Raw genomic sequence first — 27592 nt, 5'->3', positions numbered from 1 at the left:
GGGCCGATTCATATTACAGTTCAGCGCAGATAGCGTCCACTACGGTTGGAAAAGCCCGCCTCCAGCTGCACATGGAACTGTAAATACGTCTACACTGTTTAACTGCGCGCTTTCATCTGCCCCAGCACCAGGCTAAAACGCGAAGGTCAACCGATTCTCCGTAAACAAGTGCTACAAACAAGTTCCCAAGGCGACGAAAAAGCAGCAGCACTATACTGCAGTCCTTGATAAAGGCTGGAGCGAAAGACGACTAATGAAAGGTCAGTCAAGGTTTCGGGTTACGGGACTTACATGCGTTTTAAAAGCGTGTTCGCTTCTCCACGGGAAGACAGCATGCAGCAGCAGAGGTTAGGGCTGACAGTCGCTGCATGCGTTAACGCAGCCGTAATAAAAGGGCGGACGGTGGCAGCTTAAACAACTGGGTACAGCGGTTGTTTTGAATATGTGCTACCAGAAAATGTAGCGCAGTGGGCTCGCTCAATAATAGCCTGATTATCGAATCACCAAGTTATCCCAACTGCTACAGTTATGCTCCCTCTGTAGAGCGCAAAGGGTTTCCCTGACAGCCTGCTGGTATAACATTACAAGAAGCCCGACTAGTTTATTAACTATAACGTGTGGGCATTCAAATAGTTTATACTTACTCTCCCAGGTCGGCTGCACCTTTAACCGTTTCATTTTGGGGGGTGGGATGCCGACCCAATCGTGGACTTGACAAGCGGGGCAATGAGATATGAGATATGTAGGGAAGCAAGCCATCCCTATCCATGGTACCAGAGTCCTATACCGAAATGTACTCCACCAGTTCCTACACTTTTCTACTGGAGTCATTCAAAAACGACATATTAGGACCAACGCAGGATACTAACGCAAATATGTTCGCTCACACCAAGTTAGATTATTGAAGAACGATCTTGAACTGAGTTGACACATGATTTACACTTCACTACTGTCTATTTGTAAAGAAACATATAGCTTCCCGTAAACAGGAAGCTCAACCACCGAAAAAAAAAAAAAACCCCGAAAGCTAAATCCCGGAGATTATGATAATTTTGTTGCCAATATCAGGCTTCCAATGAATTAATAGAACCATCCACCACGTGAAAATGGTTAGTAGTAGTGAGAAAAGTGCCATGCAGATTTGTCGGGATTAACGCCCGCAAAAAGCAAAAGAATACATCGGGGGCCGGCATCTATGAGAGATGCCATAAAGGTGACCTTCGAATTAATTTCGGCCACTTGGGTTGCTATAACGAGCTCTCATAACGCACGACGTTTGGAGCATTATTGTCTTTAGGCTGCATCGAAATTCATCAGCCAAGGCCAGGATTCGAACCCACCACCTTGAGCTGCGCTGCGCCCAGAAAACATGCACAATTTTTCACGCACGCGATCTTCTGAGAGTTTTTTTTTTTTTTTATTATTATTGCATTGTAAAAAAATGGGCTGAAGAAATACCCTGTATGGGTAGGACTCCTTTTTTTTTTTACAGAATCTACGAGTAGTGCGACTTGGGCTTGCAGTCTTTAGCCAAACCACAGCTGTCACCGAAGATCAAACATATGGTGCTTAACTGGACGAGCAGATAACGTATCGGTGCATGAGAGCTTTGTTTCAACTTTGCTTGAATACTTCGTTCTCTATGGCCTGTAAATTTACTTTACGCTATGCTCTCATGCGACATCGTGACCTTGTGCAAGCAGTAGAACTACTACTCAATTTCTCCACCAATATTTGCAATAGAAACGTGCAAGCCACCAGACAAGAAAAGCGTCAGCCTGTTCTTACCCTTCCAGTAAAAAGAGATGAAACACTTGTTTTTCGTCCGGCATTTCCCGTAGGTGCCTTGCTACACAGTCGTTGTTCCACTGAATGCGTTTCACCCGTGTTGGCACACACAGGCTACAATTCGGCAACCACTCATTTCGCAGGTCCCTCCAGGAGGCTTTGAATTTCAAAGCCGTTGCTCGAAGCTTGCATTTGATAACATATGTCTGCTCTCTACGTGCAATCAAAATTGTAAGGCGGCTACGCGACGGGGAGAAGGGACCGGACCGGCTCTCGCAGATTCGTTGCGCCGCATAGCTCACACGGACCGGCTACATACACACACACACACACAAAAAAAAAAGTATGAAATAAAACCAAGAGGGGTGCGACGCCAGTACAGGTAGGCTGCAGAATATTAAAAAAAAAATAAAGAAAGCCGCAGAGACAAACGGGCTGTGAGGAGACCAAATAGAGAGAACCCGCGAGATGATAAAAACGCCCGTAGACAAAAGCAGCGAGCCTTCTCAGTCGGTAGCGGATGCGCGCGCCTCACGCGGATGTGCCATTGACCCCGGTCACGCCCTGGGCTGGCGCGCAAGTGTAGGCCACGTCTGTGCTCCCTCCTCCACCCTACTGCTGGGGCTTTCATCTTAATGCTGCTTATACGGTCCCCTCGCTGGGGAGCCACATACAATGGACGCGCTCTCTGTTCCCGAGAAATTTATTGAGTGAAACGCGCTCCCACTCGATGTAATGTCGACTCAGCTCCGCAAGAGGTCTGCGGTCACGAACGTACTGAAAATCGGCGTTATTTATTAATTTTTGTTCCGGTTTTCTCCCACGATGCGGCCTGAGATCGCGCAGATGCGCTCTAACTCACACGCGTCTCTGCGTGTGCGTTTTGAATAAGCGTCTGTGAAAGTTGGTCTCTCCGTATGCACGCAGCCCTTCGCTCTCGGCGGCCGTCTTCTCAATCCGAGCCATAGCTCTAAGGCGAACCTCCTTCGGTGCTGCGTGATATATACGCGCGAATAAGGCTATGTATGCGACCGTGACAGCGGGAATGACCTCACCGACAGCCGAAGAAAAGGCGGTGGCGTCGAACCCCGCTAAAAACCTCTCTTCCGCCCTGTACTTTCGGACGGCCCGATCGAGAGCGTTTATCAAAGGCCCGCTCATTCGTCTAGTTCCACGGATATTGGAAAGAGAATCTCGTCTTCGAAGAAAGCTTTTGAACCAACGAGGCAGCAGACGGGAGAGAGCGAGATGGGAGTGTGGGGTTAGCTAATCGGATGAAGACGGCGGCGAGGGAGCTCGCGTCACATTCGCGAACCGCGGCAGGCTACATGCGTGAGATGTCGATCGGAGGGGGCTTTAATCCCACCGGTTGTGATGTTCCGCTTCAAAGATCCGACAGCCGCTGTGACAGGATTTCGGGGGCTATAGCAAGAGCTCGCATCCCATATAAGGGCTTCAGCCATACGCGTCGCAATGGCTGATCGTTAGAGGCAGGAGCAAATAAGTGGCTGTAAGATGGAGACATAAGAGAGGGCAGGATATGCCAGTGGCGCTCTGACTGTGGTTTTCTTAGGCGGCGTCACCACGCAGGTTCCTCTTTGCTTCTTTTCTACTGCGTCAACCTGGCCGAAACGTATAACTTTTTGATTAGTTTCACATTCTGCACTGTAGGTGGTCGAACCTGTAAAATTTTAAAATATTGTAACGTTTTTTTTCTTTCGCTCTCACTTGCAAGAGTATTCAAAAGAGCAGCGCGAAGGAAGAAGCGCCAAAGAAGCAAGAAGGTGGAATTATATTAAAAGCCAAGTGGACCAAACCCAAAATTTGTTAAAGTTGCAGCCGGCCGTATCGGTCAGTTCTTACAACGACGGCATATCGACGATCATTCGTCGGCATCTCGCAAGGGCGGATGGCATCGAATGCAGCAGGTCAGCCGCTGCCGGTACTCGACGATGTCTGGGTCACCCTGGGCTGTGTGTTTGGGGAGCACAACTCGCGACCCCGGCAGGGTTGAACCCCTCCTCATTTTTTCTCCCACGGAGGCGAAACCAGCCGACGGGTGGCAACGCAGATCCAGGTGTGGTGCGCCCTCTTTTTCTCCAAGGCCGTGACAGGATCTTACAGCAGCCAGCAGGGAAAGCGACCGCGGAGGAGACGGGTGGAGGCATGACGCTGCGGAGTTTTCCCTCGCTTGCCTTCCCTCCCCTCAGTTTTCTCAGCGACGCTCGCCTTCTCTCCCAGTCGGCTCAGGTAAGAACAACAGGTAAAAGATTCCCACCGGCGCACTCCTCCTTTCAGTCTCCCTCTCTGTTCGTGAATCCTCGCAATCTCGCTGTATTCTTTTTATTTTTCCCTCTCAATCTGGGCACGGGCAACCCGACTGCCGCTACGAGCCGTTTGCCGGCCGTCCGCCGGAGTACCCCGACGTCCGTATCGGAAGGAACATGTCTACCGGTCCGAATCCCGTCTGCCGCCGCTGCTCCTGTATCGCACTCCTACTGCTCATCGGTCATGCAGCCACAGGTGAGCACCCTGCTACGTAAACGTATGTTTTGCGATGGCAAAACCACGCGTGGCCGAAGTGACGGAACCTTCGCGAAAGTTGGCTGGGCTGTTTTGTCTGGAGTGCGCGCAGTGAAAGCGAAAACGCGCAGGATCATTGATCAGGAGCGCTATGCACGAACATTTATATTTCCGAGAAACTTTTCAACGGAGTTGTCACCGTGATGCTTTTTTTTTTATGTATATAAATTAACAATATTTTTTTCCAACCGATAGCTTTCTAGCGCCTTGAAAAGTGGCGCGTCTTTCAACAGTACAATCTCTTCGGCTAGCCGTTCAAGAGCAAAATATAATCTCGCGTACAAGGTTCTTGTTAATTCAAAATCTTCATTTCGCATATTGGGATCATTCGAGCCAAATATTTTGTCCTGCCATCATCACTTGCATTTAAGCGGCTCTTATTACAGCGTATTCCACATAACGCGTACAACCCTCCCCTCCCTCCTCATTTGGAATTCCAAATATTCAAGTGGACCATTTCAATTATTTTAGTAGGGGGCCGTTACGCCAGATTTGAGCGCACTTAAGTTTATGTGTAACTGTGAATACTCTCGACCGGATCTTAAAAGCTATCCTTGGAAACGAATAAAATAAACACGCACACAAAAAAATAATGAATGTTTTTTTAGCGTGATCAAAACATCGCAAAGGCCGCGGTCCAGTAAGCGTTTAAGGGGTGTAAAAAAGAGTGCTTTGTTAATGTGAAAGCAATACTTTCACCATTACGTTTGTTCGTGCTCGCGAGACGGTCATAAAAATCCCAGCGACTGCGAGAAAACTTAAGAGAGACACTTAAGCTCCGCCTTCAACGGTATGACGCGATAGCGTATGGCTACCCCCCGACATATAAAGCCCCGCTTTAGCCGAGTCGTATGAGCGTGCCTGCGCGGCCGAGGGGCCGCTCGTTTCTTCGTGCTCGCGGGAGGGTCATAAAAACCCCAGCTACTGCAAGTAAAATTCTGGAGGACACTTCAGCTGCGCCTTGAACAGTATGACGCGGTAGCGTGAGCTACCACCTGACCGATAAAGTCCCGCTATTACCAAGCCGCATGAACGTGCCTGCGTGGCCTAAGGCTAACGTGAATGCAAGGGTCCTGGCAGGCTGGTTTCTATATCACTCACCCATATAAAAGGAGTGGTAACTAACGTCGAGCAGCCCTATGTCCAGTCAGTGTGCGGCCATGTCAGCTGCCAGCTACAGCCTGCCAGCGCCATGCTGGTGATTTTTCGCTAACAACGCCAAAGCCGGATTTTTAGTCGCTTTCAAATAGGGTGACGTCATCAAACGGCCGTATGACACACATAGCAAGCCGAGCATCCTAGATGCATCACTTGGATGCGTCCAAAATCACCCGCTACCGGAGTCGCCACTGCGGACAATCCTATATCCGTATATAGGATTGGACAAGTACATCTATATGTACTCGTCCCTAATTGATCTGCATGTGGTACGATTTTTTCCGTCATCCTTTTAAGAACTGTAGCGCAACTGTTTGTGGCACATCGTTGTTCCGGATGACGTCATATTATTTCTCGTTGTATGTATAGGATGCATGTTCTAGTCAAGTTGCGGCAGAGATTCGAACTAACGGCGCATGTAACCTTCAAACCAAGGTTTCGGTGAATATAGCACCCAGATGTCGCGTCATAAGGCAGTCTACCGAATACAATACTATATCAGTATATGTCGAAAACATCAAGGGAGAACATCCATCTCACCCGCTGGACTGTAATGGTTTCGCTGTCTCCCGCGTACGCACTCTTAAGTTGTTATTCTTCTTTGTCAATTGCTGTCATTCCTTCCGACAATGCAAGCAGTATAGACCATCGGGCAGGCCTCTAAATCTGAAAGTAATGGTTGAAGTTACCGCTTCACCCATAGTTTCTTCAGGACAAGGGGATTCCCCTCCACATATCACCTTCCCCTCAAATACGAAGCAGCGCGATAAACAGCAACAAACAGGAAACACATCTTGATCCGGTTCTGTGGCGCTCGAAGGGTTCAATATTCGCTCAAATGATTTGAGAGCTGTTTTGGATACGTTTGCCGCGTGCTGTCAGGAGCGATGAAAGGTTGTTTATTTGCGCTTTCTCAAGCTCATAGAAAATATTAACACCAATTTCGATGGCACAGATCAAATAAATTTTCCCTATGAAATAAATTTAAATACATTTTCTAAGCTAAGCCACTGGCAACAAGGTAGCTGCAAGATTCCTCAAAATACCGTTTGAGCTGCGGTGATACATAATTATAGCCCACAATTTTCTATATACTGACTTTGAGAATCAACATTCGGTCTTGCTTTCCGGAAGCTAGCTGAGAAACTGGCTTAGAGTGTTTTGCTTTCTTAGGAGTAAAAAAAAAAAAATATCTCTTGAGAGAAAGAGAGAAAACCTTATACGGAAGTTGGGCAAATTACCGAGCGTCCATGCTGAAAATTTGAAAATTAGCGTGAGGTGAAAACGATGTATGCGCATAAAATTAAGGACAGGAGCAAAGGTATTTGTACAGGATTCCTCTCCCTCGCCTTGGAGCTCGAACGTTGAAGAGTTGACCTTGAAAACGTTACTATACCTTTATTTTCCGGCTGCCTTTTGTTGGTGCGGAAGTTATATTTGAAAGATGAGTTGAAGAGGTGGTATTGCCGGACTTTCTAATGCCTTAGCGACCGCTGATTGCTCTTCGGACGTTCGTGACACCCTAGCTAACAGTCACGGGACAGGACTTTTTCAGCCTTCTTTGAATAGTGTAGCATTCTAAGGGTAAAGGTTAGTCGCATGGCTTGCACTTTAATCAAGCTCGTCACTGTTTAAATGGAATAGAAGCTACTATAAAGTTTCTTCTTATGCTATTATCCCATCACAATAAACTAAATATGACAAGAAGCTCGCACAACCTGATTTATCACTGCCATCTCTATGACATGATATTGGCGAATTGAAATATCGAGCAGCGATTTCGTCCACACATTTTTTTACCTGCTGCACACGCGCGCGCGCGCACGCACACGCACACACACACACGCACACACACACAAACACACACGGATATGGGTATATGGGATATGGCGTCGTGGCTTGTTTCAGTGCTGGTAATAAAAAAAAAAAAAAACGGGTAACACTTACTCTCCTAATGTATGCGAAAGCGTTAAAAAAACTTTTAGCATCGCTTGGGGTTTTTTTGATGGCATCCTTTCACACACATCGACACGCTTGTTGCCATCTCGTGCTGCTTTTTAACCCAGTAGAAGAATCCAACCTCGGCGGCTTAGGCACTGTGGGTGTAGGCATGGATGGCGTAGGGGGGTTCCGGTAAAAACATCCCGAAATAAAGTACCCGGAGCAAACGTCCATGGAAACAATGGTCCCGAAAAAAAAAAAAAAAAACCCAATTTTCGACGTATGTGGAAAAAGTGTCCGTAAACTGGTGCGTGGGAAAATTACCCCAAACGTCAAGCATGCAGCTCCCTTGTGCCCGGCTTATCAGGGGTGAATCACTTTTAGTACTACTGACTTTTACTGATTTTGTCTTACATCTTTTTTTTTATGGTTTTAACAAGAATTTTATTTTTATTTATGTTCCCCTCAGTTTCTCTTTTTTTTTTTTTTTTTTCTGGCATGGGCTGTAGTTATTAGCATTATAAGGCGCGGACTGCGCATTGCTGTGGCGAGCTGCAATAATAAGTGCTATTGAGACCTAGTCGGTTTGGCAATGACCAAATATCGAAATGATGCAGGACGTTAAAAACAAACGAAGAAAAAGTGATGGCAACAGAAGCACGGAAAATGTCTCCTTTTCGCTTTGTTTGTGGTAGAAAGGGCGTGCTACTGTCTCGGATAGTCTGACCCTTGGAACGGTGCTTTGGTGCACGTGCCCGTGGCCAACGGCCTGTTAAGGCTGGGACTGCCTTCCCTAGGACTGCCTTCCCCTCTGTCAGCCTAACATCTGTGAGGGTGTTCTAGTGGTGCCTTCTGTAGTGGGCGGTTCTCCAAGAATGCCACACGCCGAATCTGTGGTACCGTTCTCAGTGATTAATATTAGCCAGCCGTTTAGACTTGTGTGAATGAGTGCTTAATGAGCTCCGGAGCTCGGGACCACGTACTGTATAATATTAAAGCTAGCCAGATTGCATGTTGGGACGGGCTCTTTCGCTATACTTTTCACAATGACTTCTGCAGTGCCTGTAAGCGTGTCAGGCGCCCAGACGACCGAGATCCCAAGTTACCGCTACATCTGTTGTCAAAGTCAAGAAAAATAAATGCAATAATACGCGCAATATTTTGCGAAATCACTTCTGGAAGAATTCATTCTTAGAGTCCATTTTTGTCTTGAGGCGTTCTTTTCTATATCGCTTGGACATGTCCCTTGAAGTGGTAACCACATGTGGAAATAATTTCTGGCTACACTTGTGGATAAGCTGAGAGCTACCAAAGCACTGCCACATGTGTCGCTTAACTTCTGGGTTAGTACAGGTTTAGCAGTGCGCGAAACAAGCTAACCGCAGAAGGCTTTGCAGACACTTAACTTCTTTTAAGTATTGTGTGAGTTGCCGCATTCTCAGTGACGTTTTCTTCAGGGGACGTTTCCACCGGGGACGTTTTTACATACACCCGGCGTAGGGGTAGCACATCTGTCGCGTGAACGAAGGCTCAGAGGTTAGCGTCCATTTTTTAAAAACGACGTTATTATGTGCAATGTTATGACTACGCCATGGCGACCCCTCTCGATCAATGACGGTCTTCCCCTCGCAATGACCAAACAAAAAAGCAGGAATTTCTTCAACGCTATCGCATTAAAAGAACGAAAGAGCACGTTGGTCTACATCGTCACTGTAGGCACAGGACTCATTGTCTCACAAACTTCCTACAATATACCGCGCATGGCCACAGCAGTCACCGTGACGCCATATCTCCATACCCGTCCCGAAACCACGATCGCACTTATTTGTTACATAATAGGGGGCTAGCGTTGGCCAAGATATGCTGCCGTATACATATATAGCTGACCGTCCACCGCCATCATCGTGGAATGCAAACGGCGTTTGTCAGGGACATTCTCTTGGCCTTTCCTTCAAAACGGGGTTAGAAGTAGTCGTTGCAGCTATGGCTGCACCGGGCAGGTTCTTTATTAGGAGATTACAACGTCGTGGTCATCGACATCGTACTATAGTTGGAAGCCTGTCGTGAAAGAGAACTTGCTGACACGTACCTGTTTTGGGATCACGTGATCACCCTCTGACCAATGGGAAGCGAGCAATTGCTGCCTTATCTAGTCGTCCAATAAGAATCCGCCATTTTCGATCGCATCACTCAAGTGTGTGACCATTGGGTCTTTTTCTATAGGAGTGGGATTGCTAGCAGCTGCACACAATAGTCGCTATCACATAATCGCCGCGGTAGAAAAAGCGATGTTTGAGAGCTTTTATTTTTACTTCCTATGTTACTCGGTGATTCAAGCACTTGTGATCGTAGCAAGGTTGCCTGCCGAACCATTTCCCTTTTACCCACGTGACTTGTACCTGTACCTTTATTTTCTTTTTTTTACAGGCGATGTATGAGTGTTTTTATATTTCACTGTTTATGGCTGCGTAATATTTTTGGTTGCGTTTTCGACGCAGTCATGTTTATAACTTCTGCACAAACTACTGGCGACATATTTAATATATGCTCGCTTACTTTCCACATAGTAAGCGCCCAGTCTCATTGTTAAGGTCCAGTGCAGTTTCGTTTTGTTGCCGCTCTGCTTGCTTTTGGTAATGTTCCTCCACTCTCTGAATGCTGTCAGTGCAACCATATACCCTGCGTGCATGTGACGCTCACTGTTTTCTCCATTCCTTTCCCGGACATACTATGCAGCCGACATCCCGACGACCACGCTGCTCCCGGCAATAGAAGGAGACCCTCAACTGCCAGCTACCACCGCTAGCAGCACAGGTACGTAAGTGGCAGATACTATGGCGGCACAAAGAGAAGAAGAAAACACACCGCGGGCCTCTTTCGGGGACAAAGAAAGGGCGCGCTCATCCACCCGTGACAAGATCCCAAGATTACGCGCAACGCTCGCCGCGAATAGTATGGCAGTCTTACGTAGCACTGCCGTTGTAGAGGGCATGCGTGCCCGCAGACACCGCCAGTAAAACTTGTTGACAGGCAATTCCACGCTTCCAGTCAGTGTGATTCTGTGCGGCGGCGATGCACAAAGCCCAGAGAGCAAAGAGACACGAACACGGTCGTTGCATTAAGACATTAAACAACAACGATATCCACTTTTCTTAATTACACTTGCCTTGTTTGAACAGGCTGCGAAGAATAAAAGTTCACTCGCAGTCGTTTCTTACTTCTGTGGCAGAGCATGCACAACAGGGAAAGCAATGTCGTGCGTATAGCCTCACTGCGAAGCTTACATCGAAGGCGGTCCTGTATTGGAGGTGGTTAAGAGGAGACTGGTCAAAGCTTCCGGTCTATTCGGCGGTGCAAACGAGGTGGAAATGAGGGGATACTTTCCCTCGCGAAATTATGAATCACTGGAGAGAGGGGTGGGGCGCGGGGTCGATTGCTCACGCATGCCCCGAGGCTTGGAGCAGCATCATTACTGTCCATTAACGACACTGTGCTGTTGCCGATAATTCGCATGCCATTGATTTCTCTCCTCGAAAAAGGACATTCGCTTAATCATACCTGTCTGCTTGCAGCGACAGGCTGGAAAATAAATGAACGAGAAGACGCTAATATTAGTGTCCATATTCAGAAGAGAAAGCGTCAAGTCTTGACCTAACTTGCTCTATAAAAATAATTTCCGATTTATCAGCGATACCTGCGCGCTTCGAAGAAGTCCTTCCCACCTTCCTATGCATGTGCATGTTTCTGCGCGTGTTTTTCATAACAAATATTCACATTAGCACTGCGAATTTTGCTGTGTCGTGGGCTTCTGCACGTGCATGCTCCTTGCGGATGTGTCTTTACTGCCTATGAACTGAACTGACTGTTCAAATTTCTAAGGAGTATCAATACCATCACAACTGAGGAAGTGCACTTTTTCAACAAGGCCAAAAAAAAGAAATACATCGCTTTCCGCGATATCTTTTGCACAAAGGAATGCAAGTGGATAGAAAAAAGAGGGGCGGGAAAGAGGAGGAGAGTCAGTAGCAATGGAGAGGCTGGTGCCAGCAATAGCGCTGTCTACACAAACACCGTTGCTAACCATACATGTCGCAAAATTGGTCAAAACTTTCTTCTACCTTTATGGCTAAAGGAAATTAAAACAAAGGCTGTTGCCGAACTTGGAGAGGTCTGCACTTATAGGTCACATACAAGCATGACAGGCAGCAGTCTGGAGATATGGATTTCATAAGTACACCAAGCAGCGGTTCAAGGGAGGGCTGTCGTTGCTATGGGCGCCGAATTCTCGACGGCTTCCGTCCCTAATTGTGATCAACGGGATTAGTTTAGCGACGTTCTGTCATCTTTACACACTCATTTGTCCTGGGCCTACAGCGGCAATCATGTGAATCTATGAGGTAATTTAAGAAAGTGAAGGAGGTTAAAAAGTTTAGACCCCAATACAGCAGAGCTTATGCCCAACTTCCTGCAAAACCAAAATCCTAGTTCGTAGCGCCCGTTTAAAATCGCGTGCATAAAAAAGAAAATGAAGAAAAGAACATCGCACCATGTGCTCCATTACTCCGCCTACCTTTTGTCTTGCTCACGAACGCCTTGATAAATGGCCTCAAATCATTTTAAGACGGTCCGGGAGAAAACAAGCGGCGGCCATTAGCCCTCCTCATTATGCTGAAGGAGCGGCTGCAGCAGCAGCGACCGCCGAACGCATAGTCATGATACCGCAGTCTCCTCCGACCGATGAGAAAGGGAACTACGTGTGGTGGTGAGCGGCGGCCAGCACGGGGGACCGCAAGGTCAGGTTCATTGCTGAAGAAAGCGGCTCGCCTCCACTTCTGGGCCTCTTTCCTTTCCTTTATTTTTTTTTTTTCTTCCTTTGTCTCGCCCACCTCCGTTGCTGTTCCTGGTGGGCCAGCTGGCTTCTCGCGTGCCCTTCCTGGAAGCCGTGCAATGCGCCCGGCTGCGGCGCGGTGCGGCCAAATTGTCGGCGCAATTAAACGGCGTAATCCCCCCCCCCCCCCCCCCCTTCCCCCTTTCTGTGTACCCTCCATCACGAGCGTCCGCCCGCGGGATAAACCCTTTGCCTCTTCCGGTGCCGGCTCCCGCGGTATACCCCAAGTGGCTCTATAGGCTTGGGCGTGCATACCGCAGCTGGCGAACTGTAGCGGGCATCGCTGTCTGTGTATGCTGTACCAGTCGATACTCAGCTTAGCGCTGGAAATGTTTCACGGTGGTAGCTGCATGCGTGATCACAAGTCCAGCTTTCTTGGCCATGAATTTTAAATTGGATGCAATTGTGGAAAAGCGTGATTTAGTGTTGAACGAAGAGCTATAATCTTCCGACGCTCGGCAATATATTTCTCTCAATGTTTGTCCATCACTCGCACACAGTAGTCGATGCTGTCATAGAAAACCAATGGAGAATGTTTATGACGATAGCAAAAACGTAATAGCAATAACTTATAAGACTGCCAATGGGATATCTGCGAATATATTTTTGTTAATGCGGAATCTTGAGATTGTGAAAAGAAATAGCTTTCGCAAACTTCTTTTTGAAAGAATTTTTTGGTAAGAATCCGTTGCTTTCGGGCTAACCAGCTGAAAACTCTCGCATGATCGCTCGTTGGCCACTGGATTTCCTTACACATTTTCTAAAAACGAGAAGGGGACGTTCTTGTCCTCTTGTCCTTGTTTTCCTGTGCGCGCCTCCTTAATTGGTAAAGATATTTAATGCTGATTATAAGAAATGACTATCCCTACTGTTCGACCTTGTAGTCCCTATCTCCTCCTTAGACATTCAACCCCCCTCTCTAAAAAAATAAGCGCATCGATCCCTGGGGAAACCTTTCGGTTGTGCGTAATTAAGAACACATAAGCGATGGTCCCTTTGGAACATATGGGGACCGTTAAAGAAGCTAAGCGTTGCAGGGACTTCAGAAAGCCAGGCTATGAGGTTACGAAGTTTGTGCGGACAGGTTGACCGTAACTGGCATAGGACTAATCGGGCACAGTACATAGGAGAAGATTAAGTTTTAAAGTTGGTGCTGTTGGGGTGCTTACCGCAGCTGACATAGGACTAATCAGACGCAGTACTAGGAGAGGGTTAAGTTTTAAAGTTGATGCTGTTGGGGTGTTTACCGCAGCTGGCATAGGACTAATCGGATGCAGTACTAGGAGAGGATTAAGTTTTAAAGTTGATGCTGTTGGGATGATTATGAAGGTGCCACAGTTGAGTGTAGAGGAAGGTGGCAAGTTAAGATCTTTTCACACATCACGAAATGGGCTCTTTTCGGGTAAACAAACCAAAAAAATGTCCAAACAGTTTTCTCATTCCCCTGCCGGAGGTCACCTGACACTATTCTCGTAGCGTTGATTTGTTCCTAGAAACTAATTTTTAGACTGGATCGCTTTTCATTGCTGTCATTTTTATGTCTGCCATGGAACATTTACATAACGGCAGAAGTGTCTTTAATGCGGCCGCTTGCACTAAGAAAGCAACAAAAACATATTCGTATCCTTTCGTTGTGAAAGCAAGAAGTTTAGAATGATATTTGATGCGATTGGCGTCGTCCGCTGTGATCGGTTCGGTCACATCATCTTGATGAGCACTGTGACCGTGTTGATCGCTGCCGAACGAGAGCTAGCATTGCTATATGTGACGTTCAAGTTAATAAACTTAACACTTGCAGAAGCATAATTCGCGATGCCGCGGCGATAGACGCGTCGGGCACTTTCTCTTTTTCTGCACTGTATAAACATATTCATGTTCACCTTAGCGTGTGCAGTAACAATGGCGTTTAATGTCCCGAAGTGACGCATGCGCCGTGAGGGAAGCCGTGGTGTGGGGCTCCTTATTACTTTCCACTTCCTAAGTTTCTCTAACGTGCGCTGACATAGCACAGCACCCAGAAGTTGTCATGTTTTGCCTCCTTTGAAATGTGACTTCAACGGTAGGAATTTGATCCCTCTACCGCAAAAGCACGTCGGGTGAAATTCATGCTTGGCCTAGACATCATCATTCTGTCATACTTTACCTGCTATGTGAGAAGTCTGAGCTTACGTGGACGTATTCACAGCCGCCCACAATGTGAACAAAGCAGTTGACAGTTGGGGGACATTGATACAGGGACCACTGAAACACGGAGCTTCAAGTGGCACTCGGGGGACACTTCGTTAACCAAAGCCAACGTAGGCAGAATGGATGGCCTTTTTACGTGAGACAGGCTGTGCCCATGCACTGAGGCAGCAATGCATCTCGCAGAGGCCCCACTGAGTTCCTTCAGGTCAGAAGCAAGCTGAGTATGGTCTATCTTCGACAAGATCTAATCTCCGCAGACAACGCAGGCTCGTTCGCCCACGACGTATATTCGCACGAAAACACGGCACACCAGGTGGTTGTTGCAATCGGTTGCCGTCACCACGGTTTAAACGATGAAAGCGGCCCGCCGCTGCTCCTCCTTGGACACCACGGGCATACAACGTATGAATACACCTGGGCCCATTACACGTGTGCGCTCTCGTAGAAATTACTTCGCGCTCAAATTGTGAGCCACGTCCGCGCTAGACGTCCGCATCATTTGTTTTGCGTTTCTCCCCCACCGTCCTTACCCCCCCCCCCCCCCCCCCCCCCCCCCGCCTCTCTTACCCACGAACACCGCCACACGCGGCTGTTGTTTGCGTGTGTATGAGCACGCTCACGCCAGACCAAGGGCATCTCGGGTTATCGCGCCAGACGGCAGGGCGGCGGCCCAGCGATCTGTAGGCTCACGGTGGGCAAGAAGCAACAAGAAGTGAAGCTCGTGCGCGGGGCTTTCCTTTCTTTTTAGACCGATTTTTCTCTCCAAGGGCGCACCCCTCCACCTTGGCTGTTTTCCCGGCGATGAGCCCCTTTTGTTGTGCACACAGGTGCGGTCGCTATTAACTGTAGCTGGCACGTTAGGTGTCAACATCGCGGTATGTATATCTAACCAACCACGCGTGGGGCCTCCCCACGTGTCTATAAGAAGGTCCGTGCCCGGAATGCGTTAGCGGGACACGCCGACGATGGAAGTCTCACCCCCCACCTCCAAATCCTCCTTCTGGTGTAGTCTCCGCGGGACCATGCACTTGGAGCACGCCTGAGTGACTAATATATCTACGGTTATCCTCCGTTTCTTTTTCTTCTTTCTCCTTCGCCGATCTTCTGCATTTCCCGCAGTGCAAGGTGTTTGCCAACTCCATTTTGCGAACAGCGTCGACAGCCGTGCGCACAATCTTGACTTGAGGCACATTGAAAATGGAGGTAAACACTTCTTATTTTAAACAAAAACAAAAAAAAAATAGGGGGGGGGGGGGGGGGGGGGGCTGCTCTGATGCTGCTTACAGCTTAGTGCGTTCTCCTCCCCTCTCTCTCTCTCTCTGTCTCTGGCACCGTCGACAGCCTACCTGATTTGTCATACGCACGTGACGAGCATGAGAGAACAACTCTGCCGTTGAGTTCTTGCTAAACGGAGCTTCGCGACGCAGGGGGAACTTGCAGTCCTTAGAGCGTAAGCTCGAAATTACTTTTTTGTTACGTCACAAGCCTGGGCTTCGCTTGCTGCGCCAGTGGAGCTATGGAGGCCGAGAAATGCCCTTCTCCTCTCCAGCGCCACTGATTGCGAGTGCCCCGGGTAACAAAGGACGATAACTCACCACAGCGCTTGCCACATTATTTGCCTGAATCCTTTGTGGTCAAGTTTTGCGTATTTCTTGCGAATCTTGTGAATCTTGTGTATTTCTTGCGAATCTTGTGAAAGACTGACATAGGAGAACAAAAGTTCAGCGTCAGCTACGCGGTTCTCAATTTTTTATACATGGCGCTGAAAAAAAAAAAAAAAATACCCGCAATGCAATAAAGGCAATCGTACTGTACTTTTCACGACAATAAGCAACTGCAAATATTGCCAGAGTCTCAAAAAGATACCGAAATTCATTATACCTAAAACTGCAGCGTTAAAGGTGTGTTCTGAAATTTCACATTTAATCAACCGCGCGCAAGAACGATACGTGATTTTCCTAACATCTGAGGAAGTTCTCGGGTGAAATTTGGAAGCTGCCAAGAGCACATCACTTAGAAAAAATTATTACAGTACAATAGCCAGTTAAAAAACAAAGAATGGATATTACGAAAGTCGAAAAGACAGCAGAAACCAAGCGGATCCGTTGAGCTCTTGATCCTTTCTTTACAAGTTTCCTCACGGACGCAGCCGCCCTTCAAGCATAGTGTATATGATACATAGGTGCCTTGTGCACCGCGATAAAGAAACGTCAAGCTTTGGTGCTGGGCGTCCAGAGTTTGGTATGTTCGGTATTGCTTTCGTGACACGCAAACGCATGCAGTTACCTGCTCCCGAAGTGTTTTCACTACCACTGCCGATCGGCAGGAACGATATATAATCCAGCGTTGCAATCAGGGGGATTCCCCTCCGTGTCTAAATTACAAACTTAAAATAAACTTGAATAACGCAGGAAAACAAAATGTTTCCGCTTACACTGTAAGTGGGAACAGACGTCCAGCTTTAACAGCGGGCTGCACGAAGTGCATTAAGTTTGTGCTGCGATAGACTGACGTTGCATCCATGCGAAGTTTCACAGACACTCAGCAGTAGCCAGCCCACGCGTCAACGATGGATATGTACAGAGTGTTTTAGAGAATATTTAAATTATTAAAAAAAAAAGTGTGTACAAAATATTAAAAAAGTATATGAAGGAACAAGCTTTCTGCAACGGCGGACACAATATGTTGCAAAACTTCTCTAATTATCCAGCTAATGATTAAAACAGACTAGTTAACTTTTCATTACCGCAGTTGGGTGGTCAGTCCTTATGATGAATTCGAAAGTGTGAACAGGGCATTGCCGTGTCAGTTTTTGAAATGAACAAAAACTCATTTTCTAAAGTCCTGCTGCGTGAAGATATGCGACACCTCTTTCCTTACGAAACCGAAACTGGCATTAAGAGGTTCGCAGAAAGCTCGGTATGGAAATGACGTACGGTGATGACGTGAGCAGCGAACAAAGAAGATGAGGAGATGAAGTGGTGTTGTCTTTTGCAAATCCCTAGACCTCCGCAGTGATGGTCTAATTTCTAGAGCTCGCCTTGTACTCCGACAGTCGATTGGCTCTTTTGTAATGTTGCGCGATAGAAACAGAAACGTTGCCTGCCAGTATACTCAAGGATGAAAGTAAATAAAATAAATTTTTCTTGCGTGACAAAAAAAAATCTTAATTTTCACACGAGTACGTACCAGAAGGCTTCAATCGTGTAAGCGTGATCCATATTTTGCTGTGCATGTGGAAGGGGAGGCTGAGTGTGTTGAGTAAATGCTTGTCATCATAAACATGTATTGTCGACGTGTGAAAAGCGCAAGGAGAAATAAGGGGTTGAGGCGGGCGGTACCTTTGTTAGGCCTTTTTAAGGATTCTGAGTACGCACCAACATCTGTCTCCTTTGAAAGTGCTGGCTTCAACCGGTGGAAAATGTGCCTGAGAATATATTTAGGGCGCCAAGTTTGGCTTCGTTTGCGGTACTCAATGATGTCGAGTCTCTCAAACAACCAGAACCAAGGGGCTTAAACGTTAGCGTTGCTTTAGACTCGCCGTAGAAAATTCATTCTGATTCGCCTTCGACCAATTCAATGCCGAGTCTGCTCAAAACGCCTTAAACTACAAACAGCTGCAGGTTTTTTCATTCTGATTCGCCTTCGACCAATTCAATGCCGAGTCTGCTCAAAACGCCTTTAACTACAAACAGCTGCAGGTATTTCGGTGAACGTCGCAATAAAAAGTCTACAGGCGCGATTTTCCGGCTTCGAAAACATTACTTTCCCTTTCCGAAGGCTACGCAGCTAAACCATTAAAAAATTATGTTCTTCCAAGGTCGACTCCGTTGTTTGAGAGAGTCGCAGGCATCGTCGAACGAAGGGTGCTTGATTATACACTCAGAGTGGTTGAGTATGCCGCCCACGTACACAGAAGCAGCCCAAGGGGGCAAAGACAGCCGAGGCGTAGCGGCGATAAAACTCGTCGCCACGGCAGGGCCCTTCACACATCGACGCATACCGACGAGGAGGCCTTTGAGTGGCGCTTTCTGCGTATGCTTGTTCGGTGTTGACTTTCAAATGAGTCCCTCGTTTTAGGAGGGTCGGCAGACGCTCTCAGCAGCTACTATACAGGCGTACGTGTAGCCTTGCTGCCGGATGCCTCGTACCAAGTAACCACGTCCGTTTGTGCGTCTGTGGGCAGCCACGAATGATGCTGTGCACGGCTTGAGGGCAGGGCCGCCGCGATCTTTCTTTTCTCCTAAGAGATGCGTTGTGCGTAGTATAGTGCGGAAGTTCATACACGATGTTCCTGTGGGCACGCGCCGTGCAGATACTGGGCGTGATTCACGCTTACCTTCTCTCCAGCCCACACACATGGTGCGAGTCTACCTGACCTCTAGCTAGGTCGGCGCTTCCGGGATATTAATTCAAGAATGCACTACGCACCTCAGATTTGTGTGTATGTCCGGTTACGCTGCAGCATTTGGATGGCATGGGACATTAAGCAGTACGCCTGGGTCGGCTAAAAATACATGTTTTTGCCTCCTGAAAACAGCTAAGATTCACGAAAATTAGTTCTTGGGTCAAGAGTCATTTGGTATACTCTAAGATTCGAACACCAAAAGTTCCAGTACCATTTCCACGAGAAAGGAAGCTCCAGTGTAAAGCAAAGGTTGCTTATCGTCTTTTCATGTGCCATGATCGTTGCAACTTGCCTCCTCTGAACTGTCCTAACAGAGGCCTTGGCGTTTTCCTATAGTTCTCGACTAACATGACTTTAGTCCAATGACAGCTAGGTGGTAGTTTATAATTTAATTTTCGTTCGGTTTGATTCGTTCAGTTTAACATCCCAAAGCGACACCAGCTATGAAGGGCACTCTAATGGAGGCCCCAGGAAATATCGATACCTACAGGGTTCTTTAACGTGTACTGACACCGCACAGTAAACTGTCACCTTAAGTTTCACCTCTATCAAAACGTGGTCGCCGCAGCTGAGATAGAACCCGTGTCCACGGGATCATCAGTCAAGCGCCCTAAGCACAGAGCCATCGCGGTGGGGCCTTTCTTCTGTGCACCTAAGCTCAGCTTTTGTGGACACAACGTTTAGGGAGGCAACTGTTGAATGTATACTTTTATGCGCATATTGATGAAAATGGCCAAAGCTTTCGATACCTATCAGAAGTCTCGCTTGCAGAACTTGTCCCGCTCTCGCATCAGTATCTGAGAGTGGCATAAAAACCAATGGGCTGCGTTTTTGAGAATCAATGCCATAAATGGCAATTAATTATTGAAACTATGATATTAATGTTATGGCGCAGTCTTGAAAAATGCAAAAAAAGAAAATACATTCATTCCTGAGCATGTTCCTCGGATTTGGTGAGTTATGGTGGAAAAGGGGGGGGGGGGGGGGTCACAGCTTTTCGCTTTCGGTAGTAATGGTCGATTATTGGCCACCTTGTAACACCAAGTTTGCGTTGGTTGTAACCGTATCTGCGTGAAGGTGACTCTACACTGTTATTTAATGAGCCAGTCGCCGAGTACTCAAAGTGGTAAGGAACGTGACCAAAATGTAGGCTGGCTTGATTCCTCTCGTGTCGCATCGTAGGTGTAATTGTTTACTTTGAATTTAGTGTGTAAACATCCGGAAACTGTCAGTGCAGTTTAATGCTTGGGTGTGCATTTGTCTGGTTAATGTCGGGATCTTGCGACTAATTTTTCCCGGAGCCGGAATGAGTTGAAGCGAAGCTCAGCGAGCTTTGTGTATTAGTTTACATCCTGTTTTTTAGTGCAAAACGTTAAGATTCTCTTATATGTTTGCTGTACGTGAGCGATCAAATGAGCTTGTTATACCTCTATATTAAGGCATAGACAGTGTCAGTGCAGTCAGACAATCCCCCTTGGCGTTTTCCTTGCTACAAATTTTCTTCGAATTAGGCATCTTGACAAATTTTGTCGCGTTTATTGTGGGTGAGGTCTTTTTCTTTTGAAATCTGATTTGGTTGTAATATGCTTTATCACCTAATACTAATACCGGTATTCGCCATGCAGAACATACTTTACAGCTATAGCCTTCGTTGTACAGCACTCATTTGCATATTTTCTACGATTCGTTCGACTATTTTCTCATTTGCTCCTTCTCTTCACCACGTAGGCACGGCCACAGAGCAGCCATCGTTACCTCCGGATCAACCACGGGTTGAGGGCAGTCCCGGTGCCTTCGCCTGCGGTGTGCCCTGCAATGAACCGTTTCCGGTTCCGGTGTGCGGGTCCAACGGCCGAGTGTACAACAGCGAATGCTCGCTGAAGAACTACAACTGCCGGTATGGGGAATCTTTTTGCCCTTGTGTGTTCACCGATCGAGCAACACAGATGTTCGTGCGCGTCCACACGCAAGATGAATTGTATATTTGTAAGCATAGCGCGAGGCCTACAAATATAGCAGGCGTTATGTAGCGCCCAAAAATGGTCTTGGTTCCATTTTTATTGCGATAGCAATACTACGCCAGATTTCAGCCCATCGCGTAGTCCCGGGAAGGGCAACGTTTGACCTTGAACAGCCAAGAAGAATACGAAGACGAAGACGGTGAAGAAGACGAAGAAGAAGGAGATGACAAAGAAGACGAGGAAGGCGAGGAAGAATGAGCTTAAAGGAATGAGCTTAGGTGTCCCCAATGTAGCACCTTGCACTGATGCGTGATAGGAGAATAATGTAGCAGGCAAAAGAAGCTTCCGTCGCTGCTATCGCAATTCAACTAGGTTTAACCAGAGCTAAACCACTACTAATATTCTCTCTTTCCTAGCCTCTTAATCCCACCCTGACAGAGAAGTTCGAAACGTAAGAAAATGTTCAGAAATCATTTACTCGTACACGGTCGTTTGTGCATGTGAGTTCATGATATATCTATTTCCCTTTCCTTTCTATATGCTTCTATGTTGTATTGCAAAAGCAATACTAGTTTCACTTTTCAGCCCTTCGCGTAGCGAGGCGGTAGCTACCATTGACCTTTAGTGTGACCTTTGGCGCGCCGCCAAGCACAGCTGCGCAAAAACAGGGGCCCCAACTCGCGAGGCGGTAGCTACCAACCGCTGCCTAACTCCCTCTCCCTCCGTGAGGGAGCGCTACAGCCGGAGTGACGTCATCCTATCTGCCGCCAAAACAGGGGCCCCAACTCGCGCTGGCAACTCGCGAGGCGGTAGCTACCAACCGCGGCCTAACTCCCGCTCCTATCGCAGCTACCGCCGGGTGTGCCACCTTGGATACTGTAGGAGATGGCCTAGTGGCAGGTGGAGCCAACGCAGTCTCCAGGGGTGCTTTCATTTCTGCTGGCGTAAAGAATGCCGTTGCAGCCGGTGCCGGAGCAGCAGTTGTACATTCTGCCTTAACCTCACCCACAACCAAGTATATCATTGCAGCCACGGCACTCCTTGCCTCGCTATTAGTTATACATAGAATAACCAGGTAGCACCCCGCAATAAACAACAGTTGAACCGTATGCCGTGGCCAGAGTGAACTACGGCATAACCATAAGCATAACCACAAGCACCACAACCAGCTACACCACCAGCTGAACCTAGGCGTAGCCATAGCTATTGCTTTCGCAATTACCAGGCTTAACCAAACTAAGCCACTGCCAATGTTTTTAACTCGAGGGAGCTTCTGTTAATACCTTCATCTTTAGTAGTTTGCCAACGTGTGCGCCGCCTGTGAGCTGCGGTATCAACTATCGGTTCAGCTCAAAAACTTCTGGAAATTTCTCAGCACCTAACACATTTTTTTCTGATATGCACAACCCTAAATGTTGAGTCAGTTATCTTTATTTTTGTCTTCTTCTTGTAGTTTTGCCAATCATGCGGCAAGTATAAACGCTGCGACGATGGGAGCAAACACAAATAGTTTTGCGGCCATTTATACACGCCCGGGAAAAGAATTATTTGTACAATCAACTGCCGATGCTGCTCTACAATCAACGCGGGAAAAACTCCTGCTTGGCAGGAACTGGACTCAGCAGCGCACGGAATTCAGACAAAGACCAGCACACTCAAGCCTGCACACACAGCGGCGAGGAGATCGTGAGTGCATGGCAAACCTCTCTCGCGACTCTGGGAAAAAGACTGGGAAAAGAACATCTCTGTTTGTCAGGCTCTCGTGCCACTGGGCCTTTCGGAAGGAAGGAACGCTGTCTTGAATTCGAGAGCGCGACGGGGACAACCTTTGATGAAGAGAAAGCATACATAGAGAGAAAATTCCAAGGCTGTGCCTCACGCCGAAAAGCTGCAGGGACGGCGAATGTCCGCAGGAGGTTATCGGGCGGTTACAACAAATTGCCACTGCCACAGAAGAAACACTAAATTCAAGTGTCGCAACGGGGGCCAGGTATACAGCTGTCGGTGCCGCCCGCAATAAACACGCCAACCGGAAGAAGGAAAGCTGTTGCGCAACTGGCAGCGCCGTTTTCGATCTGGTATTGGCCACGTAATTAGTCGTGTGGATTGTGTGCATCGCTGCGAAAGCCGTGGTCTTGTGCACTGTGTGCCGTATACGTGACAGCTTCAGGTTTTACACGGCTAGTTGCTATAGGGTGTTTTAGTTCATAGGAATCCTAACATCGCGAACTCAATGCCCACTCAATGAAGAAAGGCGGGCGACACAGGCCGCCTCTACTTTCTCCGCTCATTGGTGTCTGTATTGCAGTTTTTGCGCCGTATTACGTTCCTACTCGAGACTTACACACGTGTACCATAGTGAAAAAGCAAAAAAAAAAATGGACTCTACAAGGCCTATACAGTATAAGCTACGCATTGTTCGACAAAAACCCCTGGAGGAAAGAGCTTCGAGGAAATAGAAACTACGGACGGATTTGTAGCAGCACGGGGACGTTCGAATACATTACCTCTACTATTTCTGTTGCACGCAACTGGTAAAGGGGTCTGTTATATATGGCCATCGGTTTATAGTAATTGCAAGAGCGCCGCGACGTCGTTTTTCCCAGCGCTTGCTGTTCCGGCCAGACCTCTTGGAACCATTTCTTCGCGCGTGAGCGGCAATACGGCCGCGGTGCTTCATTCTACGATTTCGAAAACGCAGCTGCTCTCGAAGAGCAGCGCATGCATTTCAAAAGCGGTCAGCTGAGTTATGTCTGATGTTTGTCCAGCGCGTGCGTAGTGGCCATCCGGTTCCCAGTCTGCTAGTCTGCCTATGCACTTCGTTTATATATATTTTTTTCTTATTCGTGCCAAACGGAGACTTCCTTCAGCGAACCGCCTGCACTTAAGACTGTTTCTTGCGCTAAAGACATCGTGTACGAAGGAGGTATGCAGACCTTGGAAGGTCGATGGGACAACTTCATCCAAATATTTTTTATATTAAAATATTACTATTTTAAATAATTTTAGGTTGGCGGATGAGGTTAAGAAGTTCGCAGGGGTCAAGTGGAGAAATATGGGAGAGGCCTTCGCCCTGCAGTGGGTATAGTCAGGCTGATGATGATGATGATGATGATTTTAAATTATATATATATATATATATATATATATATATATATATATATATATATATATATGTGTGTGTGTGTGTGTGTGTGTGTGTGTGTGTGTGTGTGTGTGTGTGTGTGTGTGTGTGTGTGTGTGTGTGTGTGTGTGTGTGTGTGTGTGTGTGTGTGTGTGTGTGTGTGTGTGTGTGTGTGTGTGTGTGTGTGTGTGTGTGTGTGTGTGTGTGTGTGTGTGTGTGTGTGTGTGTGTGTGTGTGTGTGTGTGTGTGTGTGTGTGTGTGTGTGTGTGTGTGTGTGTGTGTGTGTGTGTGTGTGTGTGTGTGTGTGTGTGTGTGTGTGTGTGTGTGTGTGTGTGTGTGTGTGATGTAACGTGTTTAGGTGTTTCGGTAGCTGGGAAACAATCAATAGTAACCAGTTGTTTGTTCCTGAACTTTTATACCCTAGTCACACGGTCATTTTTAAAGGCGATTGAGCCGATAGCCTTCGAGATTTTCAATCGCGATCGAACTCGAAGGAGTTGTGCCGCTGCTACACGGCAAAACTCGAAGTCTATTGAAATAGTTATGATGTTTGGCGACAAACTTTTGTGGCGCCACTATCGTTGCTTTCGGTTTTGCTTAAAGAAATAAAATCTCTCTATAAATGCAAAATAAAATATAACTGTTACCTTTTTTTTAGTAACTGCAAGGGGGGGGGGGGGGGGGGGGGCTAGTTGTTATGCAAAGACAACTTTGATTTTTTTTTTTTTTTAACTCGCTAGCGTTTATACGCCTGTGCTTTTCATTGTGTTTGCATTTCTCGGTGGCGCATGTTACAAAATTATTTGCTTTAAAAAGCGATGCTTTTTAAAATTATCACGGATATTAATAGCGTAAATTAAAGATATAAAATAACGCTTGTTCACGTTTTTGTATCGTAAACGCGCTGTGCACGTGTGTGCGTGACGCTCCTCGGGTCAGCGCTAGCAACCTTGCGGACGTTCGAGGGCCTTCGAGATCTCGATAGAGTTCTGAGCTGCTCCGCTGACTCGATAAACTATCGACTCAATGGTCATTGAAAACGCCCGTCTGGCAGCTTTCGAAGGCCTTCGAGTCGATAGGCAGTCGGTTCGAGGGCCTTCGATATGCCCGCGTGACAGCGGTATTAATCTGCCATGGGCAGTGTTGTATCGTGGGCTACAGCGTTTCGCTCGCCGTTAGGCACGTTAATGTCTCTAAATATTAAGTATGACAAAGTTGCTCCTTTTTAATGCTCGAAAGCGATTGAAGACTATAGATATCCAAGATTCTCATAATATATGCGCCTTCAAACTGCTAGTTAGTAGTCGGGTTGAAATTCAGCAGGAACATACATCTTGTCACTTTTTTGTTGGAGTAAGTAAATTTATTGAAGATTTTTTAGGGTGCTCTATATTAGGGCTATTCTGTTTAACGTTGATGTTCCTTCTCTCTGCGAGATGCAATATATTGCCTTAAAGAAAAAAAAAGGAGTTGATTTATAAGCTGATTCATATTTCTTTTGCCTTGAGAACATTGCAGTTTGCTTAATTAAACTGCTTGCGGTGGCGATGCTTATGACTGTCTTTTCTTAAGCGTTTAACGGCTGTTTTTGTTCAAAATATAAATAGAGGCCAACTTAAATTTGTTATTGGTCGCTATTTACGGCAGTATTTTATTTTTACGGCACGCTTACTTCAGCATCAATCCACTTACTGTCACTTTAAATAAATAACTGCTACAAGTAGGTAGTTACAATGAAGTTCAAGTTCAATAAATATTTGAGTTTTGCCTATCTGTTACACATTCGCACATCTGGCATCAGTTATTTATCTTTCGATTTCAAGCAGCAGGTAAGTGACAGAGACAAACTCTTTCCATGAAGAAGTAAGGAATAGAAATAAGAGAACCTACAGTATGCATGGGTATGTTGCTCAACAAAATTTACTCTCAGTAACTGAATAAATTTTTGTTTGTGCTGTTCAACTGGGCCGGAAGCACTGAAAAAGTGGTGCATAGACCGACAAACTGCGTGCAGGACCTTCAAGATGACTGCCAACCTTTGCACGAACGTTTCACCGCACAAGTTCCGACGTGGTGCTGGACAGAACAGCCACACTGCACGACAAAATGTGTTTACTGATATCACGCAGAGTCTCTTTATTGTGTCTTAATGCATTACAACACACTCGTTTTCTTGTTATCTTTCTATGGTGGTTGCAGGTAGCGACGTTATAAAGCAGGGTGTATTGGCTTTACACTGCACGCGTCGGAGACAGCTCCAACCGTATCGCGTAGTCGAAATAATATATCTTCCCACTGGCCAGAAGCCCAGTGCCCTATATCTGTCTGTACTCTTCCTGGCGGTGTCTATAATTATTTATCTCCCCCGTTATGCTCCATGGAAACTGACCAAATGTGTTTGTCTGCTTTAGACCAGACCTCGGTCGCCTCTGTGGCCTCGTAGAGAAATACTGCGCGCAGTGTTAAAACGTTCCTCTAAGAAAAGACCGGTCGCTTTCGGCCTTCTTTCATCAGTGCGATTGATCGGCAATGTGTATCGACACAGACAGGACCTTAGTTCGACACGTGCAAAATTATATTTTGCTTTCCAAACCTTGTCACGACTAAAGGTGCTGTATGCGCTGCGTCAATATGCATCCCAGTGATCCCGTATCGTTTACGCGATGCGAAGCTTATACCTTTCGCGACAACACGTGCTTTGCTGCAACGATATCTATACTGAGGTGAAGCCAAACATAACTCCTCCTATGCCTAATTGGTGGCTTCGCTGCTAGACCAGTGTGTGCTGCCAACAAGTCTAACTTTTTTTGAAAACGGAAAATAAAATCACTGGAAATTCCTCGCGGCAATGGAAATTTCAGCGATATATGAAAATCTGCAAATCTTCGATGCCCATGGGAGTCTCTAAAAACTGTGCACAGGACGCTTGTTTGGCTACTACTGCATTTATATAGTATATAAAATATATACATTCAAGCTCTATAGCGAGTTCATTCTGTTTGTACAATGTTCGAGTAGCTGCCTGCAATAAGAAGTCGCGATGTGGAGCGATGTTTACAATGTGTCTGAAGTGCTGGAGCTGGAAGTGGGCCATGCGGGGATGGCATAGACATTGTCAACAACAACGTGATTGCAGCCAATATTCAATATAAGGCGGATTCTATAGAAAATAAATTCTCCATTCTTTTTCTTCGTTCAGCTGCATTATGGCTGCTTTTGTGCTGCCTTTTTTATTTCTGCTCTGTATTTAGCATGACCATTTTAACTGGTTCAAGTACCGTAATTACCCGATTCTAACGCGCACATTTTGCTCAATCATTGAGCGCCTAAACAGAATGCGTGTTACAACCTGACGCAAAAACCAAGACAAGTTACGAACAGCTCAAGCGCTGCTGCAGTCTCTATAAATGACTGCGACACTGCAACTAGCGTGGAAAAAGACAAAGGACAGCGACATTAAGGTACCGACGAGACAGCACGGAACCAAACACGCCATGCAGTTTGTGAACTGCACCACATGGGTGGTCTATTTATTCTCACTGACTTGTGGCAGG

General features: G+C 46.8%; 1 protein-coding gene across 1 annotated transcript in view; it reads left to right on the top strand.

Annotated features, from left to right (window-relative positions):
- Positions 1-4147: 4147 nt before the first annotated feature.
- The window catches only part of LOC146197109 (uncharacterized), a 39561-nt gene continuing 16116 nt past the window's right edge, over positions 4148-27592 (top strand). Inside the window, exons 1-3 of the mRNA XM_084596440.1 lie at positions 4148-4311; positions 10207-10284; positions 20682-20850. Coding sequence (XP_084452566.1) covers positions 4233-4311; positions 10207-10284; positions 20682-20850 — 326 coding nt within the window. The 5' untranslated portion in view covers positions 4148-4232. The remainder of the gene's footprint in view (positions 4312-10206; positions 10285-20681; positions 20851-27592) is intronic.

The sequence above is a fragment of the Amblyomma maculatum genome, chromosome 3 (assembly GCF_055883805.1).
Source record: "Amblyomma maculatum isolate TAMU_Amacu chromosome 3, ASM5588380v1, whole genome shotgun sequence".
Lineage (NCBI taxonomy): Eukaryota > Metazoa > Arthropoda > Arachnida > Ixodida > Ixodidae > Amblyomma > Amblyomma maculatum.
This window is presented reverse-complemented; position numbering and strand designations above follow the sequence as displayed.